The sequence below is a fragment of the Ursus maritimus genome, unplaced genomic scaffold (genome assembly GCF_017311325.1).
Source record: "Ursus maritimus isolate PB19 unplaced genomic scaffold, ASM1731132v1 scaffold_33, whole genome shotgun sequence".
In the NCBI taxonomy this organism is placed as follows: Eukaryota; Metazoa; Chordata; class Mammalia; order Carnivora; family Ursidae; genus Ursus; species Ursus maritimus.
This window is the reverse complement of record NW_024425897.1, coordinates 24,174,243-24,198,182: the sequence shown is the minus strand read 5'-3', so window position 1 is coordinate 24,198,182 and position 23,940 is coordinate 24,174,243. Positions and strand designations below refer to the sequence as shown.

The 23,940-nt window shown below is 41.5% G+C and overlaps 1 protein-coding gene across 3 annotated transcripts; it reads right to left on the bottom strand.

The window, feature by feature from the left end:
• Positions 1 to 23,936, bottom strand: GTF2H3 (general transcription factor IIH subunit 3). 3 transcript variants are annotated; one of them, XM_008688797.2, is made up of 13 exons: positions 23,793 to 23,936; positions 20,675 to 20,754; positions 14,948 to 15,054; positions 13,144 to 13,310; positions 10,524 to 10,586; positions 9,410 to 9,439; positions 9,234 to 9,262; positions 6,816 to 6,890; positions 5,716 to 5,769; positions 2,355 to 2,423; positions 1,803 to 1,938; positions 1,665 to 1,701; positions 1 to 1,580 (listed from the first exon to the last, which is right to left on the bottom strand). In XM_008688797.2, exons 1-13 carry the CDS (start codon positions 23,803 to 23,805, stop codon positions 1,511 to 1,513), a joined length of 930 nt encoding a protein of 309 aa, XP_008687019.1. In that variant the 5' UTR covers positions 23,806 to 23,936; the 3' UTR covers positions 1 to 1,510. The 3 variants fall into 3 exon arrangements, with proteins under 3 accessions (XP_008687019.1, XP_008687020.2, XP_040475950.1); XM_008688798.2 differs by lacking the exon at positions 23,793 to 23,936 and adding an exon at positions 22,512 to 23,079; XM_040620016.1 differs by lacking the exons at positions 13,144 to 13,310; positions 14,948 to 15,054; positions 20,675 to 20,754; positions 23,793 to 23,936 and adding an exon at positions 12,423 to 12,484.
• Positions 23,937 to 23,940: the final 4 nt, after the last annotated feature.

The window sequence follows — 23,940 nt, the reverse complement described above, 5'->3', positions numbered from 1 at the left end:
TGAAAATTTAAATTATTTTATTATAAAAATTTATAGAAACCATAAACACAACAGTTAAAAATAAAACCTAAACAGAATTAAGCCAGTATACAAAACATCTCAAACAAAAAAGTAGTAACAAGAACCTGATCAGCTTCTTTGAAATTATTTGTCTTCTAGGTATCTGGTAACTTCCTAGACTTAAAACAGTGATTTCCATTACACTTAGGCTGTGAAATATTAAATATTATTTCTAAAAGACAAATAAGATTCTCAAACTCAAGGATTAACAAATACTTGCCAAGTGATCACTAAAACCTGTGTGTATTTAACAAAATTATAAACGCAAAGTACAAAATCTACCTGAAATCATCTAGCCAAATACCAAATTACTAAATGAGACTCTGCTTCTGAGATGGAATAAAGATAAAATTAAAATCTTATTTACATACTAAGTTGTGTCCAGAAATGGGTTTTTGTCAATACACGTTTGTTTTTGTCGATATACGTTTAAAAACAAACCAAACCAGCCACCATTCCTGAAAACCCTTCTTACACTGTGCTGGAATTGGAAAAGACTAATAACTTCGAGGTTACATAGAAAAATAAGGTTTTTCTTGTTGAAATTACAAATACTTTTTCTTTTGGACCTGTCGCACTTGTCAGTAGTAAATCCAAAGCTTCTAGAGAACAGTTCTCCAACATTAATGCTTTTTTTTTTCTCATTACAAAAGAATTCTATCTGGGGGACAATCCTGAACCATAAAGAATCCATTCTCCACCAAAAAATTCCCCCTCCAAACCTAGACCCAGTTTTCACAGATAAGCTCTTCACGCTACTATCTCTGAAGAGAAAGTCGCTGCCAGAGTACCGTACCCCCTTCTCCACACTCTCAAGACCAGACTTTGTACTTACTCAGTGACAAACCATTATTATGTGGATGACTGTGTCCAGACACGCAGTGATGTCAGACAAAAGCAAAACTACCTGCTAGTATCTGAAGCTAAATCTCAACTTAGACAATACGGATTTTATTTACGTGACTATCGTCAAAGTCAGCTGTTGATGCAAGGAAGACGGTCTGGCTTGATTAATGCCATTACTGCATGGTCGCTTTTTCTAAAACTGTGCTCAGATTTCACCGGTCATACATTTCACAGGCAGAACCCAGACTCGGGTCACAGAGTCTAAGGCCTGCCATCAGTCATGCCAGGCTGACAAATGATCACCTCATTTAAAAAAAAAAAAAAGAAGAAGAAAAAAAAAAGCCACTAACTAATGTGTGCTTTCTTCTCCCTTTGTGGACAAAAACCAGTCAGAGAAGATTGCATAGAACGACTCCCTCAAATAAAGCGGTCCCCCAAAAACAGCATGAGGATAATGGTCTAGAAATCTTTTCTGTAAGAAACGTCATTCAAAATTATCCCACACACGCTGTATTTTTTCAGGGCCTCCTAACGTAGATTCCGCCACACAATTTCTATTAATAGGCTCTGAAAGATTGGCGGGGGGGGGGGGGGGGTCTTATGATCACATGGACACTTTCAGTTTCTTTTTCTTGGCCTTCAGCACAGGAGGCAGAGAAATCTTAAAGGCTGTCCTGTAACGACAGAGAGGAAGATCCCTCTTCAGAGCTCTGAATCTTTCCCGCGTGAGCCAGCCACACCACCCCAGGGATACTTACTCGCATGTCGTGCAGATAGGACTGAAATTGCAGAATACTGTAAATTTGAAAAACAAAACAAACAGGATGTGGAAAAAAACCGCACAGTTGACTATTTTCTGCCACCCCCACCACAGAAAACTCTGTATTTGAACTTACTTGACAAGCACACAGAACAGACATAGCCAATTTCAATGAGATTTCGATGACAGAAGCAAGCTGCCCGGTAGTCCACATGAATTGGGGGTGGGAGGATTAACTGAGATCTTTGATCTTGATCAGGAAGAAAAACCCACTGTAAAAAAAATAAAAAATAGATTTAAAAAAAAGGCCATAAAATTGTATTTAAAACATGGGGGAAAATAACCGGAAGTCAGAACATAGGTATCAGATATTAGACAGGGGAACACTAAGGAGAATAATAAATTAGGATTTTCCTTAAAAATCTATCAAGAATGGCTTTTCTCTCCAGTCAGCAGTCACGGAGCACCTCCAAAAGCAGCCACTGTTGTGTGAACAGTCCTCCAACAGTCTGCACACAGCTGCCTTTAAAGACGCCCTGGAGTGCACCCTTCTAGCTTCCAAACCCCTGGGCCACCCATCTACTCCTTCTCCCACTTACTAGCATCAGCCATCGTGCTCCCCTTCATTCCCCAGGAGACGGGGCTCACCCAGACGCAAGGTGTTAGGGCGCTGCTGACGGCTCCTTACCAGTAAATACTGCAGAAGGGAAGGCATCTGAGGCACCTTCAAGTACAGTCCCCCCGTGATGTCACAAGCCTGCAAGACATCCAAAGGGCTCTCTGCCAAACCAGCACTCGCTTAGCTCTTCCAGAGGGATGTAATTCTTCGGGTCTCCAAAGGAGAGGGGGATATGACAGAGCCAAACAAAAGGGCATGTTTTCCCAAGGGTGCCTGAGGACCAGAAACTTCCTGCTAGCTCTCAAGGCATTCGACTATTTTTCCTGCAGACACCANNCTCTTTCACCCTTTGAAGACCTTAGCGTAGCACAGCCCATGCCCCTTCTGCTCTGCGTTTGCTACTGATGAAATTCTTATTCTGGCATGTTTACTCTTCTCATTTTCAGTATATTTTTAACAACAGCTTTGAGATCATTCTCAGGCCATAAAATTCACTCTCTAAAGTGTGTGCTTCACTACTTTTTACTGTCTTCAGAGTTGTGCAACTGTCGCCACTATCTAGTTCCAGAACATTTCCTTACCCCAAGAAGAAACCCCATACTTATTAGCAGTTACTCTCAACCCCTTACCCCCGGGCTACCGGTGATCCACTTTCTATCTCGATGGATTTGCCTATTCTGGACATTTCGGATAAATGGACTCATACAATTTTCCTTTAGCATTATGTTTTCAAGGTTTATCTACATTGTGGCAAGATCAGTACTTGATTCCTTTATATGACCAAATAATACTCTATTGTATGGTTATACCACAATTTGTTTAACTCCATTCACCCACTGATGGACTCTTGGGTGCAACTGCGGGAAGATAGAGAGTCAATCAGTTAAGTAAATGCAGAAATAACGTCACAGGTTATGATCACTTCTATGAAGAATAATGAAGTTGGGTAAGGAGACAGGGAGTGACACTGGATGGTCAGGGAAGGCTTCTCTGAGGAGGTGACACAGAAGCAGAGACCCGGGGCGCCTGGGTGGCACAGCGGTTGGGCGTCTGCCTTCGGCTCAGGGCGTGATCCCGGCGTTATGGGATCGAGCCCCACATCAGGCTCCTCCGCTGTGAGCCTGCTTCTTCCTCTCCCACTCCCCCTGCTTGTGTTCCCTCTCTCGCTGGCTGTCTCTCTCTCTGTCCAATAAATAAATAAAATCTTAAAAAAAAAAAAAAAAAAGAAGCAGAGACCCAACTGAGGGCAGGGAGGAGACCATGCAAATATCTGAGGAAAAGCCTTAGAAGCAGAGAGAACAGCAGATGCAGACACCCTTAGGCTGTGGCAGGCCTGTAGTTTTAAAGTGATAGCAAGGAGCCCAGTGTGGCTGGAGTAAAGAGGGAGATTCCATGGGGACAGAGAGATACCCAGAAACCATATCGGGTAAGGAGTAGAGATGCCCATGGCAAAACTCTGGGTTTTAGTCTATGTGTGAGGGGATGCCATGGGAGGGTTTTAAGCAGGTGAATGACAAGATCTGATTTATATTTTGAAAGCTTCATTCTGACTGCCTTGTTGAGAATGGACTTTGGTGGGCAGGGTAAGCGCAGAAACAGAGACCAGTTAACAGATAATACGATCCTCCCCTTGAGTGGAAGCAACGAAAGAGAAGACATATGGTGGGATTCAGAGACTATTTCAAAGATGAAGTCAAAAGGATTCGCTAATGGGTAGGAAAGGAAAGGAAGAGAAGAAACAAGGCAGAGTCAGGATTTTGGCTTGAGGGGCTGATGAACTGAGCTGCCACGTGCTGAGATGGGGAGGTCCATGGGAGGCAGCATGGAAAAAATCAGGGGTTGTGTTTCAGACATGTTAAAGTTGAGATGCTGCTGGATGTCCAAGGGGAAATACTGCCTATGCAGCTGACTATGTGAGTCGGGAACACAGAGAGCCTGCGTCTGGCATAGACACAGCGATGTGAGGCTCAGGGAGGCAGAATTGGTATTTAAATTCACGGCACAGGCAAGATCTTCTAGGAGTCAGCAGACGCTGCGTAGACTGAAATGTGCAGTTAAAAAATGTATTCAACCTTTTTAATTTTTTAATTCTGAAATATAGCCATATGTGCAAGAATATATATACATAACATGTAAGTATGGTTTAAATAAAACAAACACTATGTACCTAATATCAAGCTTAAGAAAAAGGACACTTTGGGGGCGCCTGGGTGGCACAGCGGTTAAGCGTCTGCCTTCGGCTCAGGGCGTGATCCCGGCGTTATGGGATCGAACCCCACGTCAGGCTCCTCTGCTATGAGCCTGCTTCTTCCTCTCCCACTCCCCCTGCTTGTGTTCCCTCTCTCGCTGGCTGTCTCTGTCGAATAAACAAATAAAATCTTTAAAAAAAAAAAAAAAGAAAAAGGACACTTTGGAACCTCTGACGCTAGCATACTTTCTAATAGTATCTCCCCTTCCCACTCTGTGTCTTCGGCAGTATCCTAAACTCAGCATTTTCCAGTTTTGTGCTTTTAACTGATCTTTTAGCAAAGAATATTTCTTGTGGTCGAAAAAACATTTATCAAAAGTTCGGCAATTTCTTCAGTCTTATTTCTTTCTTTTTTTCTCCCTTTTTGGTTAAATTAAATTTCAGTTTCATACGTTTGACTGAAAAGCAACATCTAACAGTGCTGTCCAACAGAAATATAATGTGGGCGACACGTGAAACTTAAAATTTTCTAGCCACATAAAAAAAGGAAAAAAAAACGATAAAATTAATTTTAATAACATTTTATTTAACTCAATATATCCAAAGTATTATCATCTTAACATGTGATCAAGATAAAAATCTTTTACATTCTGTTCTTCACACCAAGTCTTTGAAAGTCAGTGTGTGACTTTACACTTTACAGCACATCTCAATTCACCAGACTCATTTCAAGAGCTCAACGGCCATATAACTATCACATAGGACAGCACAGATCTGGGGAATGATCCTATCTTTATAAAATTCTCTGCTTAGTGATCCATTTTTCCATCTACATCTATACAGAGAGATCCACCATGCTGTTTACCTAATATTAGCAACGGTAATTTTAAGATGATAGGATTTAAAGGTATTTTTTTTTACCCCTTAAAAAATACTTTCCTGTGTTGCTTGAATTCATTTCAATATGTGAATCACTTTTACAGAATCAATTATGTAAAACATAAATAAAAATTTTAAAGGAACCAGAGAGTTGTACACCTGAAACTAATGTGACATTGTGGGTCAATAATACTTCAATAAAAAAAATAAAATAAGGATCAGAGAGATGTTAGTGCTCTAAGCAACAGCTTCACACAGGCTAATTCCTAAAAATGTGTGAAGGCTGGCGACAGGCAGTTAACAGTAAAGAGAACACACCATACTCCCCTGACCACCAACACCACACTTCCATTGAACACGTACCTGTTGGAGGAGTCCTGAATCCGAGTCTAAAACACAGGCATCGATCAAAATATTCTGAAATGAACATTCCGAAAACATTACAGGAATAATAAAAATAATGACTGTCTTACACTGGGAACCTACTATGTGTTAGACTATTTTTTTTTTTTTAGACAATTCTTAAAACGGCTTATTTGATACGCAGAATAACTGCAAGGCAGATATTCGAGCTGCATTTTGCAGCTGAAGCACCCAGGCTTTAGTCAGGCTGTGGTCACAGAGTTGGTGGGGGGGGCAGTGCTGTCACCCCCAGTCTGCCTGTCCCCAAAGCCCATGGTCTTTTCACTAGATCATGCTGCTGATCCAACACAGAGAATATTTCGCATGAATATGGCAGCATTTTGGGTTAAAACTTAAGTTTTAAGAAAGTTTTTTAGACGTATCAAAGAAAACCTATTAGTGACAATTCATTTGAATTAGTATAAATTCATTCAATTATTTGCAAAGTAAAACTATCAAATCTTGATAAAACCTCCCTAAAGCAAAGAGATAGAGGAACTGAGGCAAGGCTCCTAGAAAACTGTAAACCAGGGATTCTTAGCCTGAGGTCCAAGGATGGGTTAAACAGGGTTGCACGAATACCATGAAACTAGATGCAAAACTGTGTTTCAGTGTACCTTTTTCTGGGGACCCATAAGATCCATGGGTCCCAAACAGAGAAATGACTAGTACAAAATATGAATTCCAGATTCTTCATCCACTGATAAGGACATGTAGTCAAAATACCTCTGTATGTAGGTCATTCAAAAAATAAAATTCATTATGAAACAAATATTTTCTAAAAAGAATGCTTCCAAGGGGGCAGGGGGAGTAGAGAGAGAGGCAACCCAAGAAATAGGCTTTTAACTACGGAGAACACACTGATGGTCACCAGAGGGGTGAGGGGTGAGGGGATGGGGGAACTAGGTGATGGGGACTAAGGAGCACACTTGTGATGAGCTCCAGGTGATGTATGGAAGTGCTGAATTATGGTATTACACTCCTGACACTAATACAACACTGTATGTTAACTATGCTGGAATTTAAATTAAACTAAAAACAAAAGGGTGCTCCCAATTCACCTGCTTCTGTGCTGCGAAGACGACATTCATGAAGTTCATATACTGCAGCGCGCTGTCTTCTGCAGCCTTGATCACCTAAAAATCACATCCGCGTGAACACCTCGCGGGCACATGCAAGTTCTCACTGCAAACACAACCAAGGCAGCTTTTCTAATCTGCCTGTCTAGTTACCACTCTTCAATAATATGTACAATGTAAAGATGACTGCAAGACAGTCCGTTAACAGTTCCAGACAGCACCTACGTGGGTGCGTGCACACACACGTGCACGCGCAGACACCCCCCCGCCCCCCCCCGGAATGATTATCTAGCGCTCTGCAACCTTTCTTTTTTGTTTTTTTAAGTAACTCTGCACCCAACATGGGGCTCGAACTCACAACCCTGAGATCAAGAGTCACATGCTCTACCCATTAAGCCAGCCGGGCGCCCCTGCAACCTGCTTTTTGGTTTCACAATATCTGGGGGAGTGGGGAATCTTGTATCAATGAATTTAGATGTAGATCATCCTTCATGCCAACTTCATAGATTCCACTGCTGAACCAGTTATCTATAGAGGACGCTGAAGCAGACTCTAATCCTGTTTTAGACAATACTCTGGTTAACATTCTCATATACGCTTCACACAACTCTCTGACTACTTCCTAAAATCATCAGGGAGATTGCTAAAGGATACCTCTGGATAGAGGTTACCAAAGTTCCTCCAAAAAAGTTGTACCAATTTACTCTCCCATTAGAAATGCAAGAGAATAACCAATCCCCAACGCTGCTACCAACGCTGGGAACTGCCCATTTGTGCTGAGCAAGAAGCGAACAATGAAAGCCCTGTTACTGGATGTTTCTGTTTCTTTGGTTACTGGTAAGGCTGCGTGTATTTTCAAATGCTAACCGGCCATGTGCATTTCTTCTTTTGTAGGCTGTGTATGTTTTCTACCTATTTCTTTAGAGTAAACCTTAACGTGTGAAGTTTAATTGATAAGGGTGGGGCGCCTGGGTGGCTCAGTTGGTTAAGTGTCCGACTCTTGATCTCACTCAGGTCTTGATCACACGGTCTTGAGTTCAAGCCCCAAGTTGGGCTCCTCGGCCACCGTGCGGTCTACTTAAAAAAATAAATAAATAAGATAAAAAAATAAATAAAATTTAATGAATAAGAGCTCTTTTTCGCTTTAGAACTATTAAATTAATCCTCTGTCAGGTAGCTATGCTGAAAATACTTTTCCTGGGGCGCCTGGGTAGCACAGTGGTTAAGCGTTTGCCTTCGGCTCAGGGCGTGATCCCGGCATTCTGGGATCTAGCCCCACAGCAGGCTCTTCCGTTATGAGCCTGCTTCTTCCTCTCCCACTCCCCCTGCTTGTGTTCCCTCTCTCGCTGGCTGTCTCTATCTCTGTCGAATAAATAAATAAAATCTTTAAAAAAAAAAAGAAAATACTTTTCCTAATAGCTTTTCTTTCATCCTTGATTTTGGGGGTTTGATTTTCTTGAGGTCTTAAGCTTCACATCATGCTCAGCAAGGTCCTGCCCAACCTGAGATTATTAACAGGTATTTTCTTCCAGCACTTTTATGACTTGAACTTTTACAGTGACATGTCTGACTCTTACTAGAATGATTTAGGTGCAAGCAATGAGATCTCACTTTGTTTTCTCCTAAATGGCCAACCAACTGGCCCAGCACCTTTAACTGAATAATTCATTTTCTTCCCACTAACTTAATTGCTTCCATTCCACAAGTCAAATTCTTCCGTGGACCTGATTTTATTTCTGGAGCCAATCTAGCCCATTTATTCCGTGCCTACGACTGCGCCAGAACCACACCATTACTGTAGCTTTGCAACGTGTTTTAAGGCCTAACAGAGCAAGTTCCTGCTTATTATTATCTTTCAGAAAGCACCTGGCTACTCTCCTTGATTTATTCTTCCAGATAAAATGTTGATTTTTTTTTTTCTTTTTAAGATTTTTAAGTAATCTCCACACCCAACATGGGGCTCGAACTTACTACCCCAAGATCAAGAGTCACACACTCTACCGACCGAGCCAGCCAGGCGCCCCTTACCATTGGAGTTCTTAAAGCACTTGGCACAGAGTCGGCTTCAGATTCCCTCTTCCTCTCCGCCCTCCCCCCATGCCATGACATGGAATCTCTCTCAATAAATAAACAAAATCTTAAAAAAAAATTCTGAGATTGCACTGAATTTACAGTTTAACTTTGAAAAAACTGACATCCAAGAATAAAATATGGCTCTCCATTCCTTCAATTCTCTTACATCTCTCAGAATTTTAGTTTTTCATCATAATCAATTTTACACATTGCTTGTTAATTTATTCTGGATATTCATATTTATTATAAATGGGTCTTACTTCCCATTATGCTTTCTAATTGGTTATAGCTGGTATAGAAACATAGTACTGATTTTTTTAATCTTACCAAAATCCTTGATTTCATTTCCTGATTATCTATAAAGAGATAAAGACAGATTACAATTTAACTGAATCTTATTAAACATATTGTAAGGTTTTATAACCAATATTTTTAACAGTCCACCAAAATTATAGCAGTAAAATAAGGATTCCAGATCTCACAAAAAACCACACGCTCCTTACCTTTAACCTCTTTGTTCATTCTATGAATGTCTGATTTTTTTTAGCATTAAGGAATTTTAAAATATTATTTAATTTCATAAATACTTAGTAAGCAGAAAAATAACCTCAAATTTTAAATAAATCCAGCATCCACCGAACTGAAAAAAGAAGTGCTCTATTTCCCATGATAAACACACAAGAGTAATTAGGGGTTTCCAATTACCAACTGCAATCAACCGAATTTGTAACCTGACCTTGTAACCGGACCGAAACATGCTCTCTGCCCCAGAAAATTAAAATTACCATGATTTATCCTTCTGTGATTATCCACCACACCCTAGATTTCAATACTGGGATGAAAGGTAAATCAATAAGCAAGGTAACAAATGTGAAAACCACACACAGATGACCAGGCACCCTCAAAGTCTAGGGCACAGGAATCACTCAATATTTTCCAAAACAAAGAAATTAAATTACAAAAGACAGGGAGAACATAGAGGTGCCTGGGTGGCTCAGTCGGTAAGGCATCTGCCTTCAGCTCAGGTCATGATCTCAGGGTCCTGGGATTGAGCCCCACGTCAGGCTCTCTGCTCAGCGGGGAGTCTGCTTCTCCCTGTCTCTCTCTCTCAAGCAAATAAATAAAGTTTTTTGTTTTTTTGTTTTAAAGACTGGGAGAACATCACACAGACAACATCAAATTCTTAGGACAGTGTTGTTCACTCTATGCTAAGTGCAAAAAAAAAAAAAAAAAGTGGGCCTCTGGAGAAACCACTCATTTATTAACCTCAGGATCAGTAAATGGCTTTTATAACCAAACACACTGCTCCTAACTTAAGAAGGTGGAAAAAACAAACACACCTTCCCCAATTTGTCAAAGCAAGACAAAAGCATCCTGAAGAATTTGTTGTGAGCAGAAGGATACACTAGAGAAACCAGAGTTTTCTTTTTCTTTACATCTCAAGTTTTTACAGCTTATCTTAACAACATTCCAAAGCCAAGATAAACTATTTTTTGATTACCCGCCCCTTTAGAATACTCATGCCTTTCCTTAATATGGACACCCAAGGTTCTAAAAATTATGACAAGTTAAGATACTCAGAAGACACCTTCTGAATGCCTAGAACACCAAGGATACAGCAAAGAGCTTTGGCGAGGGATCCTGCCAGCAGTGTTTCTGTATGTTGACCCTTTATGTCACCTGCAAAAAAAAAAAAATTAAAGAGAACTTTTAGGTATTTTCTTGAACTAAAATCATTTTCAAACCAAAACATTCTTCTTTGTGAATAAAATCAGCTGACATTTCCAAGCCAGGTTTAAAAACATAGATAGCGGGGCGCCTGGGTGGCACAGCGGTTAAGCGTCTGCCTTCGGCTCAGGGCGTGATCCCGGCGTTATGGGATCGAGCCCCACATCAGGCTCCTCCGCTATGAGCCTGCTTCTTCCTCTCCCACTCCCCCTGCTTGTGTTCCCTCTCTCGCTGGCTGTCTCTCTCTCTGTCGAATAAATAAATAAAATCTTTAAAAAAATAAAATAAAATAAAATAAAATAAAAACATAGATAGCAATCTGTTCTCATTAAGTAAGCAATTTTTAACATTTTCTCAATTTAAAATAGCCTGTGGTCAGGGGCTGAGTGGGTACAAAGCTTCAGTTTGGGATAATCTGGGAACGGACAGTGGTGATGTTTGTACACAGTGTGAATGTACTTAATACCACTGCACTGCACATTTTTAAATGGCTGAATGGTAAATTTTATTTTACGTGTATTCTCTTTTTTTTTAAAGATTTTATTTTTAAGTAATCTCTACACCCAATGTGAGGCTCGAACTCACAGCCCTGTGATCAGGAGTCACATGCTCCACTGACTGAGGCAGCCAGGAGCCCCCTACGTTATGTATATTCGACCACACTAAAATACCCTGGTGGTTATCTGGAAAAGCTCAGGTTTGTTAGTGACCTAAATGGTACAAGAGGTCATGTGCAGCTGCCTGGTCTGAGCCTCTCTGCCTTCCTCCCACCACCTCTTCTGTCTCGCGTCCCTCGGAGAGTGCCCCGCTAGTGGAAAGGGGGCTGGGAGAAGCCCTCTGGCGGTGGCAAGCAGGGACAAAGCTGGCAACTTGTTCGAAGCCTTGAGTGAAAAAAGTCAAGCAGCTCAAGAGGGTGGAGAGCCCAGACTAACATCTGGTGTGAACGGGGCCTGCAGCTGGTCCAGGAGCACGGATACCTCCACCCACGGGTGAGGTCAGACCAGGAAAGGTCTTGAACACCATACTGAGAAGTTGGGACTTTACCCTGGAGACCCACAGTTCTCAAAGTATGATTCTAGAACCAGGTGTAAGAGCATCACTTGGGAACTTAACAGAAACACTGATTCTTGGGACCACCCTGGACCTGCTAAATCAGAAACTGCAGGGTGGGAGCCAGCATTTTATTTTAACAAGCCCTCCAGGTGATTTTTACCAGCTTTACTGGGGTATAACTGACAGATCATAAAACGCACTCCTTTTAAGTAAACCTATGTTTTTTTTTAGAAAATTTAGAGAGTTGTAAACGATTACTACAACCCAATTTTAGAACATTTCCTTTACCCAAAAAGATCACTTGGGCCAATTTCAGTCACTCCTCCCGTGCCCCGGGAAACCACTAACCTACTTCCTGTCTCTAAAGAGTTGCCTTTCCCTTCCAGGTGACTCTGACACAGGCTACCATTTAAAAACCACAGTCTACCGGCAACAAGGGAACCAGTAACAGACTTTAAGCCAGGAAATAGTAGCTTTAGAAGGGTTAGCTGTGAAAGAGTTAAGGAAAGACCTGAATGGGGACAGACAGGAGTCAGCAGGCAGAAGCTGTTAGAATGGTCCAGACCAGCAGCTCTCCACCTGGGCAACTGTGCCCTACTGGGGAGATGCGGCAAAGTCTGAGATATATTTGGTTGTTGCAAACGAAGGATGTTATGACATCTAATAGGTCTAGGCCAGGGATGTTGTTAACTATCCTCCAAAGCACAAGAGAGTCCCCACAACAAAGAATCATACCCAAAATGCCAACGGTGCTGGGGTTGAGCCAGATGACATAAAAGAGGTCAGATTTTGGAGGTACTTCTAAGGCTGAACTAACAGGATATCATAGCTGATTAGATGTTGAATGTGAGCAGAGAAGGCTCAAAAATGAAAGCTTTGAATCTGAAAAAGTAGGTGAATGGGCGTGGCAGAAACTGGGAGTGGAAATGGTGGTGCAGCTGGGAGGGAAAGATAAGGAAACTAGGCTGGGGTGTGTTAGCCAGACTGTGGGACACCTATGTGGCGACATTGGCTGAAAGAAAGGCTCAATTAGAGACAAAGACTGGGAAGTGTTCACATAGAAATGATAATTAAAGACAAGAGTGGGCAAAAACATACAGAGGGAGAAAAAGTAAGAAAATAATGTGGGGTATTAAAAACCCTATTTTTTATGGGACAAGATGAAGGAAAAGTCAGAAATGAAAGAATGGTCCAAAAAAGAGGAAAAACAAGTCAAAAGGATATCCTCAGACGCTAAGAGTATATTTCAAAGAAGTAGAGGCCAGTGGATAGTGTGAGACGCTGGCGAGGTCAGGCAAACAAGGCACAGGCTTTGATCAAAATCATTTTACAAAAGAAAACCGAGAACACAAGTAAATACTCCCAAGAACCCCAAATCTCTGGACTTAAAGCCTCAAGGACCTGCACATTCAACTGCAATTTTAAAATAACAATAATGCAGAAAGAAAACCATTACTCTTGGTCATGAGATCTTTAATCTCTTCAGCGATAATTTCGTTTGCTGCTGTGAACAACTCATATTTCCCGTCCTTGCTCCCTGAGGGGCTGAATTCAGAAGAAGGGTTGCCAGGGTCTCCAAAAAAGTCTCCAAGTCTGCCATTCTTTCCAGGATATAAGAATCGACTGAAACAGTGGGGAAAAAAATACCGAGTTACACCAGGACTCTGTCCTCACTCAACATCCAGATGAAATTCAGAAGAGAAAACAACCACACCAATTCTCACAAAATTCTGTAATAAATTTCATTTTTAAGAAATGTATAAGACAGGCCAATTGGCAAACATGAGTCTACCGCCAGAGAATGTTTTAATGATCCCCACTGTTTTCTCACAAATGAAAAGAAATAAAGCGTGTGCTGGATCCCAGTCTCTTAAAATGCTTTAGGGTGGTTCTCATTCTACTTTCTCAGATGCCAACTGGGAAGAGAATCATACCAAATTCTAACTTACGACCAGTTTATTACTTGAGGTATATTTATCTACCCCAGTAATAAAAATCTGCCCCAAGGGTCCCTGAAAAGATTCTCCTAGTGCTTCATGATTTTTACAGTAATCCTATAAAAACACATATTTGATTTTTCTAAAAGTTGGAACACTTTGCTTTTTATAGTTTTTCTTTGGATGTCTTAACCAAATCAGTGTCATCTTTTTCTTTCAACTCTGAGAAAAATGCCTGGTGATCATGAGAGCGGGAGCACGCACCTGGTGGCCCACAGGCTCTTTCAACACACCGAAGAGAGTAGCCCTAAGAAATTAGAAATTTGAGAACTATCCACTGACCTCATATGAAATACGCTGGTACACAAGAGTCACTTCTACCAAGATGTGACATTTAATCAAGACATAGAAGAGCCGAGGGGCGCCTGGGTGGCACAGCGGTTAAGCATCTGCCTTCGGCTCAGGGCGTGATCCCGGCATTCCGGGATCGAGTCCCACATCAGGCTCCTCCGCTATGAGCCTGCTTCTTCCTCTCCCACTCCCCCTGCTTGTGTTCCCTCTCTCGCTGGCTGTCACTATCTCTTCAAATAAATAAATAAAATCTTTAAAAAAAAAAATTAAAAAAAAAAAAGACATAGAAGAGCCGTGTCTCACATGGAGAGTAGGATTCTATGGTCAGCATATACATGAAAAGTAAATATGGTGAAAATATGTAGCACATACATGGTCATATTTGCAGAGCTGTACACCTATGCACCACCCTGAAGAGACTCTAACCCAGCCAGTTCTTACACCCGTGTTGGAAAAGGTCACTGCATCTTCAGCTGAGCACCAGATGGAGTAGTTGGCTTGGGCTAAAACTCAATAAACAAGAAAAACCCTTATCTGTAAACACCAGAATCACACCCGGAGCAGTGAAACATTACACCCCGAGAAGTACACAGGGCCCATGACTGGCTGAAAGAAAGCAGAATCACACCTCCCATTTCACCTGCCCCCTGGGGCAGACTCACTCGAAAAACAGTAATAGGAGCTGCCGGCCTTGCTTGACAATTCTCCCTGTTTTTTGCCAAGAGAGGATGGTTGAACCCGGTAAGTTAAATGTGCACATGATGTCAATCTATTAGATATCAGCTAATGAAGTTTCCAATATTCATTCCTACCAAAATGTACATGTACTGATTCTTGATGCTGTCAGTCTTACTCAATGCTACATTGAAAAATTTTTTTTGCAACACAGAAAAGGAATAGTGCATGCCGACAGGCATAAAAACCTCACAACTGGGAAGCACTGAATAGGGAGAGTAATCACTAGGCTCATACCTTTCTTGAATGTGACTTGCTATCACAGCGAGTTTGTTGGAACGATTCATGAACAAATGAGAATTTCCCAGCACCATCACAGCATCTATGCATTTTGATAAAGTAAACTGTTGAAAAACAGAAAACGTTAGAAAAGGTAAAGTAGCTATCCAAATAACTAGGTTAGGTCTTGAAGTGATAAAGATTTCATTTAAATCTTATTCACTGCTAAAAATTTGCTCAGGAGCTCCCTCCTCCAAAGTCATAAGCAAAAACACTTGAAAACTAGTTTTCTAATTTTACTTACATAAGATGATTTCTACATCAGTGCATTATTCCACAAATATTTTCTGCAAACATTTAAGGAACACAAACATGTCACATATTCTATGATAAAATTACTAGCAAACTATTACTACACACAGAGTAGATGATTAATACATACTGATTAAATTGGTGATTTGTAAAAGTTTTCAATTCATTCACTTGCTAAGTATGCTAAGCCCGTTATCTGTCAGGTAAAGATCCCTTCTTTCGTGGAGCTTACATTCTCATGAGTACTAATATTACTAAAAAATGTAGGTAGATATTTTTGTAATCCTGGAATAAAGCATGTTTCTCTTAAAGAAAAGAATACTTCCAGCAGCAAAGAAAGACTGATAAATTCCACTTTATTTTAAAAAAAGTAAAGCAAACCTATTAAAATTTCTATATGGCAAAAAAATGACCTTAAAGAAAAGTGAAAGGCAAATTGCAAACTGGGAAAATATAATATCAACATATGACAGGCAAAAGGTTAACCTTCTAATATAAAGAGTGTCCACAGATCAGTTAAAAAAAAAAATACCAGAAGAGGAAAAAGGGCAATGCCCCAAGGGAAAAATACAAAGGGCCATCAAATACAGTAAAAGCAAACTGAGAGAGCTTCTATGGTATATGATATTGGCAAAAGATAAAATAAGGAAAGAGAACATCTTGCGTGGGTTCCTCAAAAAAAAGGCATTCTCATATACCACTGGTGAGAGTTAAAAATGAGATAGTATTTATTCTTGGACAGTAACAGGGTAATATGCAGTGACGTGCTGTTCTATCTATAAACGGAATACTATTCAGCAATAAAAGGAATGAATTACTGTAACAACACAGACGAATCTCAAGATAATTATGCTGAGTAAAGAAACCAGACCAAAAGTAATCCCACTACATACTGTTCGATTTCATTTATATAAAATTCCAGAAAAGGCAAACTAATCCATAATGACAAAACAGATCAGAGGTTGCCTGGAGTGGGGACAAGCAGAGAGAAGTGGGTAGGATAAATTACAAGGGAACGTGAAGAAACTTCTGGGGGTGACAGATTTATACGTTCATTATTTTGACTGCAATGATAATTTCACAAATGTACACATATATGAAAACATATCAAACCAAACACTTCAAATATGTGCTGTAAACTACATGTCAATTATATCTCGATAAAGCTAATTTTAACTTTGACTTTTCTTTTGCATTTTTTTTTAAAGTAGGCTCTATGCCCGACGTGTGGCTTGCACTCAGGACCCCGAGATCCAGAGTTGCATGTTCTACCGACTGAGCTGGCCAGGCACCCCTTGATTTTAAAAAAGACACCATTAAGAAAATGAAGAGACAGAGGGGCGCCTGGGTGGCACAGCGGTTAAGTGCTTGCCTTCGGCTCAGGGCGTGATCCCGGTGTTATGGGATCGAGCCCCACAACAGGCTCCTCCGCTATGAGCCTGCTTCTTCCTCTCCCACTCCCCCTGCTTGTGTTCCCTCTCTCACTGGCTGTCTCTATCTCTGTCAAGTAAATAAATAAAAAATCTTTAAAAAAAAAAAAAAAGAAAGAAAAGAAAATGAAGAGACAAGCCACAAAGTCATAGACCAGGAGAAAATATTTGTAAATCATATATTTGAAAAAACAGTTGTATCCAGAATATATAAAGAGTTCTTACAACTCAGTAATAAGAAAACAAACAGCCCAATTTAAAAGTTGGGTATAATAACAGAATATGCATTTCAACTAAAAAAATATACTGACAACTTATACGCATGTATTACATACATAACAGTTACATATTATATCTATATATATAATAGTCATTAAAGAAATGTAAATTAAAACAACAATAACATACCGCTACCTACTTACTAGAATGACTGCAACAAAAAAGACAGACAGGTGTTGGCAAGGATGTGAAGACGCTAGAACTCTCACACTCTGCTCAAGGGAATGGAAAATGGCGTATCCACTTTTTAAGTCTGGCAGCATCTTAAAGTTAAATCTAACCCTACCATGTGACCCGGGAATTCAACTCACAGGCATCTACTCAAGAGAAATGCAAACATATGTCCACACAAAGACTTGAGAATTATCAGCATTATTCATAATAGTCAAAAAGTGGAAACAATCCAAATGTCCATGAATAGATGAGTAAGAAGTATATCCGTACAATAAAATACTACTCGGTAATAAAGAGGAACCACCAACACATGCTACCACATGGGTAAGCCTCAAGAAGACTACACTAAGTGGGAGAAAACAAGATCAAACTACAACCTATAACCAAAAGTCGCCCAATATGAAAAATATCATCCAAATCATTTAATAACTATTAAAAAAATTAATTCATAGTTTAAAACTTCCCCAAAAAGCAAACTACAGGCCCAGACGATTTCTCTGGAGAACTGTACCACCCAAGCATCCCTGTACAGGACTTTTCTGATAAAAAGTAAAAAACACAAGGGTGCCTGGGTGGCTCAGTCTGTGAAGCGTCTGCCTCCGGCTCAGGTCATGATCCCAGGGTCCTGGGATGGAGCCCCACACTGGGCTCCTTGCTCAGAGAGGAGCCTGCTTCTCCCTCTTCTGCCTGCTGCTCCCCATGCTTGTGCTCTCTCCCTCCCTCTCTCTGTCAAATAAATAAATAAAATCTTTTTTAAAAATGTTAAAAAATATATAAAATGCTAATGAAAGAAATCAAGATAAAAAAAAGAAATCAAGATCTAAATAAATGGAGAGATGTACTTTACTTGTAGCTTGGAAGACCTACGATGATAGATATAGCAGGGCTATGTAGAGTATATCCTCAAATTGATAAACAGGTTTAACATAATTCCTATCAAGATTCCAACAAGATCTTTTCTAGACATAGACAAGCTCATTCTAAAATTTATATGGTAAGGCAAAGGAACTAGAATAGTTAAAAAAAATTTTTTGAGAAAGAAGAATAAAGTGGGAGGAATCAGCCTGCTGGAGCCCAAGACTTATTATCTAACTATCGTAATCAAGACTTTGTGGTATTGATAGAGAGAGACATAAACAGATCAAGGGAAGAGAAAGAGCACCCAGAAATAAACCCACGTGATTATGTACCCAGATTTTTGACAAATCTGCAAAAGCCATTCAGTGGAGAAAGAGCAATCTTTTTAAAAATGGTGCTAGAGCAATTGCACTATCCATGGGCAAAATAATGAACCTTGAACTAAATTACACAGATAAAAAAATTAACTCAAAATGGGAGTACCTGGGTAGTGTAGTTGGTGGAGCGGCCAACTCTTGGTTTCGGCTGGGGTTGTGATCTCAGGGTTGTGAGATCAAGCCCCACGTCAGGCCCCTCACTCGTCATGGAGTCTGTTTAAGACTCTCTCTCTCCCTCTCCCTCTGTCCCTACCCCTGCGTGTGCTTGCTCGCTTTCTCTCTCTCTAAAAATAAACAAAATCTTTTTTAAAAATTAAATCAAGATAGATTCTGGATTTTTTTAAAGATTTTATTTTTAAGTAATCTCTACACCCAATGTGGGGCTTGAACTCACAACCCTGAGATTAAGAGTCATGGGCTCTATCGACTGAGCCAGCTGGGTGCCCCTGGATTGTGGATTTAAATGTAAAACTTTTCACAGAAGACACTGGCGAAAATCTTTATGACACAGAGCAAGGTTGAGAATCCTTACAGCACCAAAAGCACAGGCTATATTTTTTAAATATCGAGAAACTGGACTTGATCAAAATTAAAGACCTCCTGCTCTGTGAAAGATCGCCAGAAGACGAAAACACAAGCTAAAGACTGGGAGAAAATACTTGAAACAAGATATCTGACAAAGGGCTTATATCTCAAATACATAAAGAACTCTCAAAACTCAACAGTTAAACATAACTCGACAATCCAACTAGAAAATGGACACATGACATGCGATGACATCTCAGGGGGCTTCTCCGTATGGCAAACAAGCCTATGAGAAGCCATGCGACACAGCCAGCTACTGAGGAAACGCAATCCAGACCACAATGAGGGATCGTTACACACCTCTGGAAACAGCTAGTATAAAAACGTGTCAGCATCGAATGCTGGTGAGGGGAGGGAAAAACGGCATCTCTTACACTTCGCTGGTGGGAATGTAAATCCATTCTAGAAAACCGTGTAGCAGTTTCTTATAAAACCAAACACATGTTCTAGCAGTTGTAATCCTGGACGCTTATCCCACAGAAATGAAAATTTCTATCCGCAAGAAAACGTCTATACAGATTTTCAGAGCAGCTTTTTATGTAATAGCCAACAACGGAAAAACACAACCCAAATGTAGAGCTTTCCCTGAGTAACAGAACAACCTGCGGTATCTCCTCCCAAGGAACACCACCGGCAACAGAAAGAACACACTGACACCTGAAACGACCTGAAACGATCAAGGGCATTCTGTTGAGTGAAAAAAAAACCAACCTCGAAAACACTTTATGACCTATTTACAGAACTGGAGCACTGGAGAACGGTAGTAGGTCAGTATTCACCACGTTCAGGAGCAGGGACTGAATACAAAGGGGCAGGCGGCATCTATAAAGGGAGCTCTAGGGAGCTCCGGTGTGTGATGAACGGTTCTCTGTCTTGACCGTGGTGCTGGTTACACAAATCTATACACGTGGTAAGATAGCACAGAACCACACGTACACACGAATGCAAGTCAAACTGTTGTGATCTGAGTAAGGTCTCAAGAGCGTACTGCTGTCAATTTCCTGGTTTCCCTCTTGGACTCTAGGTACACGAGACGTTACCACTGGGAGAAGCTGGAGTAAGGGTACACGGGACCTCTCTGTTACCACTTTTTTAAAAAATTTCCTAGGAGTCTGTAATTATTTCAAAATAAAACATTCCAAAATAGATTTTTTTTAAAGGACTACATATTTGTGGAATATGTTAAATGTCCAGAAAAGGCAATATAGAGGCAGAAAGTAGATCAGCGGTCGCCTGCAGCTACGGGGTAAAAGCAGTGACTGTGAACAGGCATGAGGGAACTTCCTGGGGTGATAGAAATGTTCTAAAATGAAACTGCCGTGATGGTTACACTCTTTTATTGTGATTTTTATTGAAGAAGCATTGAATTGTACATTACAATGGATGAATTTTATGGTATGTAAAATATGCCTTAATAAAGCTGATTTTTGGGGGCACCTGGGTGGCTCAGTTGGTTAAGCTCCTGCCTTTGTCTCAGGCCATGATCCCAGACTCCTGGGATGGAGCCCCACCATCGGACTCCCTGCTCCACAGGGAACCTGTTTCTCCCTCTCCCTCTGCCTGCTACTTCCCCTGCTTGTGCTCTCTCACTCTCTGTCAAATAGATAAATAAAATCTTCTAAAAAGAATAAAATAAAGCTGATTTTTTTAAATGAAGCTGATTTTTAAAAAAGCAATATAAACACACAGTTAAACCAGAATTATCCACAGGCCTCCTCAAGCAATCTTACCTGAGATTCCTTTAATGCTTGCTTTCCCCACCAAATTGGGTTGGTATCAACTACGATAACTAGAAGATTCAATTCATCTTCTGAAAATATTAACAGAAATAAACACATTAGCATCATGAAAGCGTATCCAAGCTAACATTCCCAATTTGTCATTTCAACCCACAGCAAACACCACCACATGCCTCTACGTGTTTATCAGCCTCAATCATGAAATTAACTGAAGGCCAAGTGCTTTTATGATTTAAAGCTCTGTGGGCCCTTAGCAGGTTCTTGCCGGCTTTCTGTCCCACTGCGTCTTTCGCGCACTAGAACGTAAGCTCCGCGACGGGGGCTTGTCCGTCCTGTCACTGCTTATCTTCTGCTCCTGGCACGACTGCCTGGCACGTGGCAGATGCTCAATAAATACCTGTGAAATGCACCCGACATATCTGCCGTTTAAATGCCTGGTCAAGGACAGAATGTACTGACTAGTCAGTTAATACTCAACAGCAGTAGAATTTCAGGCACAAGGAGGATGAAGGGAGACACAGGAATCAGTTTGGCCTCAAGTCCATCAAACCACCTAGCAGCGAGGCCAACGGTGATTAGGAATCACTTTTTAAAAGGTGAAAACCAAAGAGGGAAAAGCAATTGCTATGTAAAGATTTTACCGTGAAAAGGAACAGGCTACTCTCCAAAGCTGAACACAACTAAACAGGCTAACAACACATTAATTCATTCAACAAACATTTATACTAAATGCACCTAACACTGGGGATACAGGGTTCAAGCCCTCAAGGAGTCTATAAATCCTGAGGTGACAGACATGCGAACCCGTAAGTACAGCCGTAACGAAAAACCCAGGCTGCTCCTTTAATAGCAAAAAGCAATAATGCCTTTCCTGCCCCCCTTCCTTCCTCCCTGCAGTTCCATCTCCTACTTCAGGATAATCCCCACTCCACTGTCGAATTCTGCTCACGCATCCAAATGCTATTGACTCTACAAAGCCCCAAACCAATGCTACCTCTTTCTTCCAAAAACCCTCCCCAGGTCCTCCAACCGGTCCTGGCTCTCCCACCTGAGGAGAAGACGAATGTCAGCCTCTGCCTCAGCCACTGGCATAGGTAACCCTATAATCCCACTCCATGCTGACAACAAACTACTGAGGGAAATATGACCGACATCTTTCATCAATTATAACATGGACCCTCTCCTTTTTTTTTTTTTTTTTTTAACATTTAACAGTTGCTAAAATGAGGATGGTATCTTACAACTAAGACTGGCAGCATGTCTTAGAGGTATACTAAACAAAAACATATCTCATAATCCATATTGTCTTCGATGACACGAAATACGGCATTCTATTTTGCGGATGACAGTAGCTTGCTCTAAGTCACATGGTCTGCTAGCAAGTAGCAAAACTCCCTGCTATGAAGACAGATCTGCTTGACTGTAAAGACTGTGGCCTTTCACTACCCTACTGCCCACTTCTGACCCTCTTTTAATGATACTTGGTTCTCACTGTCTCATTTTACAGTCAGTTGTGTTTCTGATCTCTCGTCAGCTCTGCTAAAGCTATTCCACTAGACTGTGGATTCCTTACAGAATGAGGATTTTTGTAATCCTGGGATGAAATAATATGTGCAAATCACACACACACAAAAGCCTAGCACCGAAAGAGCACTTAATAACTGTGTCTTTCACAGGCCCTCGCTCCTCTACCCACAAGCCCACAATCCTTTGGCCTTATTCTCCATGAGGCCCCCTCCCACAACTCCCAGGGCCAGCCACTCCTTGCCACGACCCAGAGGCCTGGAAAAAGACAGTGTTGCCTGACAGGAGAGATGAGTATCCATACGCATGCAATGCCCGGTGAAAGTCCTTCTTTGGGTTTCTACACCATCACTTGTAGACAGGGGCCATGCCAGGCCTGCCTCTCTCACAGGACTGTGGTATGGATTGAAAAAGACAAGCATGGACACTTGTTAGACTATTTCCACTCTTGCTCCCTTTTCCACACAGCAGCCAAAGTGACCTTTTAAAATTATAAATCAGTGGTGCCTGGGTGGCTCAGTCGGTTAATCATTTGCCTTCGACTCAGGTCATGATCCCAGAGTCCTGGGATCAAGCCCTGCATTGGGCTCCCTGTTCAGTGGAGAGTCTGCTTCTCCCTCTCCCTGCTCATGCTCTCCCTCTCAAATAAATAAATTAAAATAAAATAAAATCGGAAGTCACATTGTAGCAATTCTTTGCTTAAAACCCTACAATGGTTTCATATTACACTTAAAAACAAAGTTCAATCTCTTCATCATGGCCCACAAGGGCCACGCATCAGCCTAGCTTCTGATCTCATCCCTCTAGCTCACTTCACTCCCACCACCCTGGTCTCTTTTTTTCTTCCTTTCAGACATCAGGTTCAGGGCGCCTGGGTAGCTCAGTAGGTTAAGCATCTGCGTTTGGCTCAGGTCATGATCTCAGGGTCCTGGTCGAGCCCAGAGTCAGGCTCCCTCCTCAGCAGGGTGTCTGCTTCACCCTCTCCCCCCCCCAACCCCATTTGTGTGCCCCCCCCACTCTCTCTCAAATAAAGTCTTAAAAAAAAAAAAAGACATCACTCTATAACTGGTAGTTTAATGTATGAATGAAGATCTCTCCACCTTCCTCTACCCTCAAGTCCCCCATTTCTGTCTTAGTGTAATGTAGTGCCTCAACTTGCCACAGGGCGTTTGCAGAGTCATTCAAAACTGACTTTCAGTGCCTGGACTCTTCTCTAAAGTAGCTCCTCCATGATCATCCCCTAATCACAATGAACTGCAGCATCCCGGTATATTGTCTCTACAGCTCTTGTCACCCTTCGAAATTATTCTTATTTACTTGCCTGTTGTCTGCCTCGCCCACTAGACTGTAACCTCCACGAAGGCCCCTGACTGCCCTGTTCTCTGCCGTATTCCCCAGCGCATAAAACAACGCCTGGCACACAGGAGACCATTCAAAACTATTTACTGAATAAATGAACACATCTGCTACTCGAAAGACCAAACAGGTTGCCCGAGCCCCCAAAATAACGCTCCATCTGGGTGGTCCTGGCTAGGCCAAGTCCGCCCAGTCCCAGGGTCGGGGGCCCTCCCCGCACACCCCTCACCGTCTGACACCATGGCTGCCAGGATCCCCCGACGCACTGGCAGCAAGCGGTCAAGCGCTCCTCCCGGATCCTGCGCGCCCCGACTTCCGGCGCTGCCGAGTGACCCACAGGCGGCTTGGCCCAGGCCGCGCGCCGTACCCACGGCCCC

Bases quoted from the DNA above. Each gene is read 5' to 3' on its own strand.
- GTF2H3 (XM_008688798.2), bottom strand. From the start codon at position 22,629: ATGCTTGTCTTTTTCAATCCATACCACAGTCCTGTGAGAGAGGCAGGC. The intron at 6,891-9,233 runs GTAAGATTAAAA...TGTGATTTTTAG, and splicing joins AAATGAAATCAAGGATTTTG to GTGATCAAGGCTGCAGAAGA. The intron at 1,702-1,802 runs GTAAGTTCAAAT...TCAAATTTACAG, and splicing joins CTGTTCTGTGTGCTTGTCAA to TATTCTGCAATTTCAGTCCT.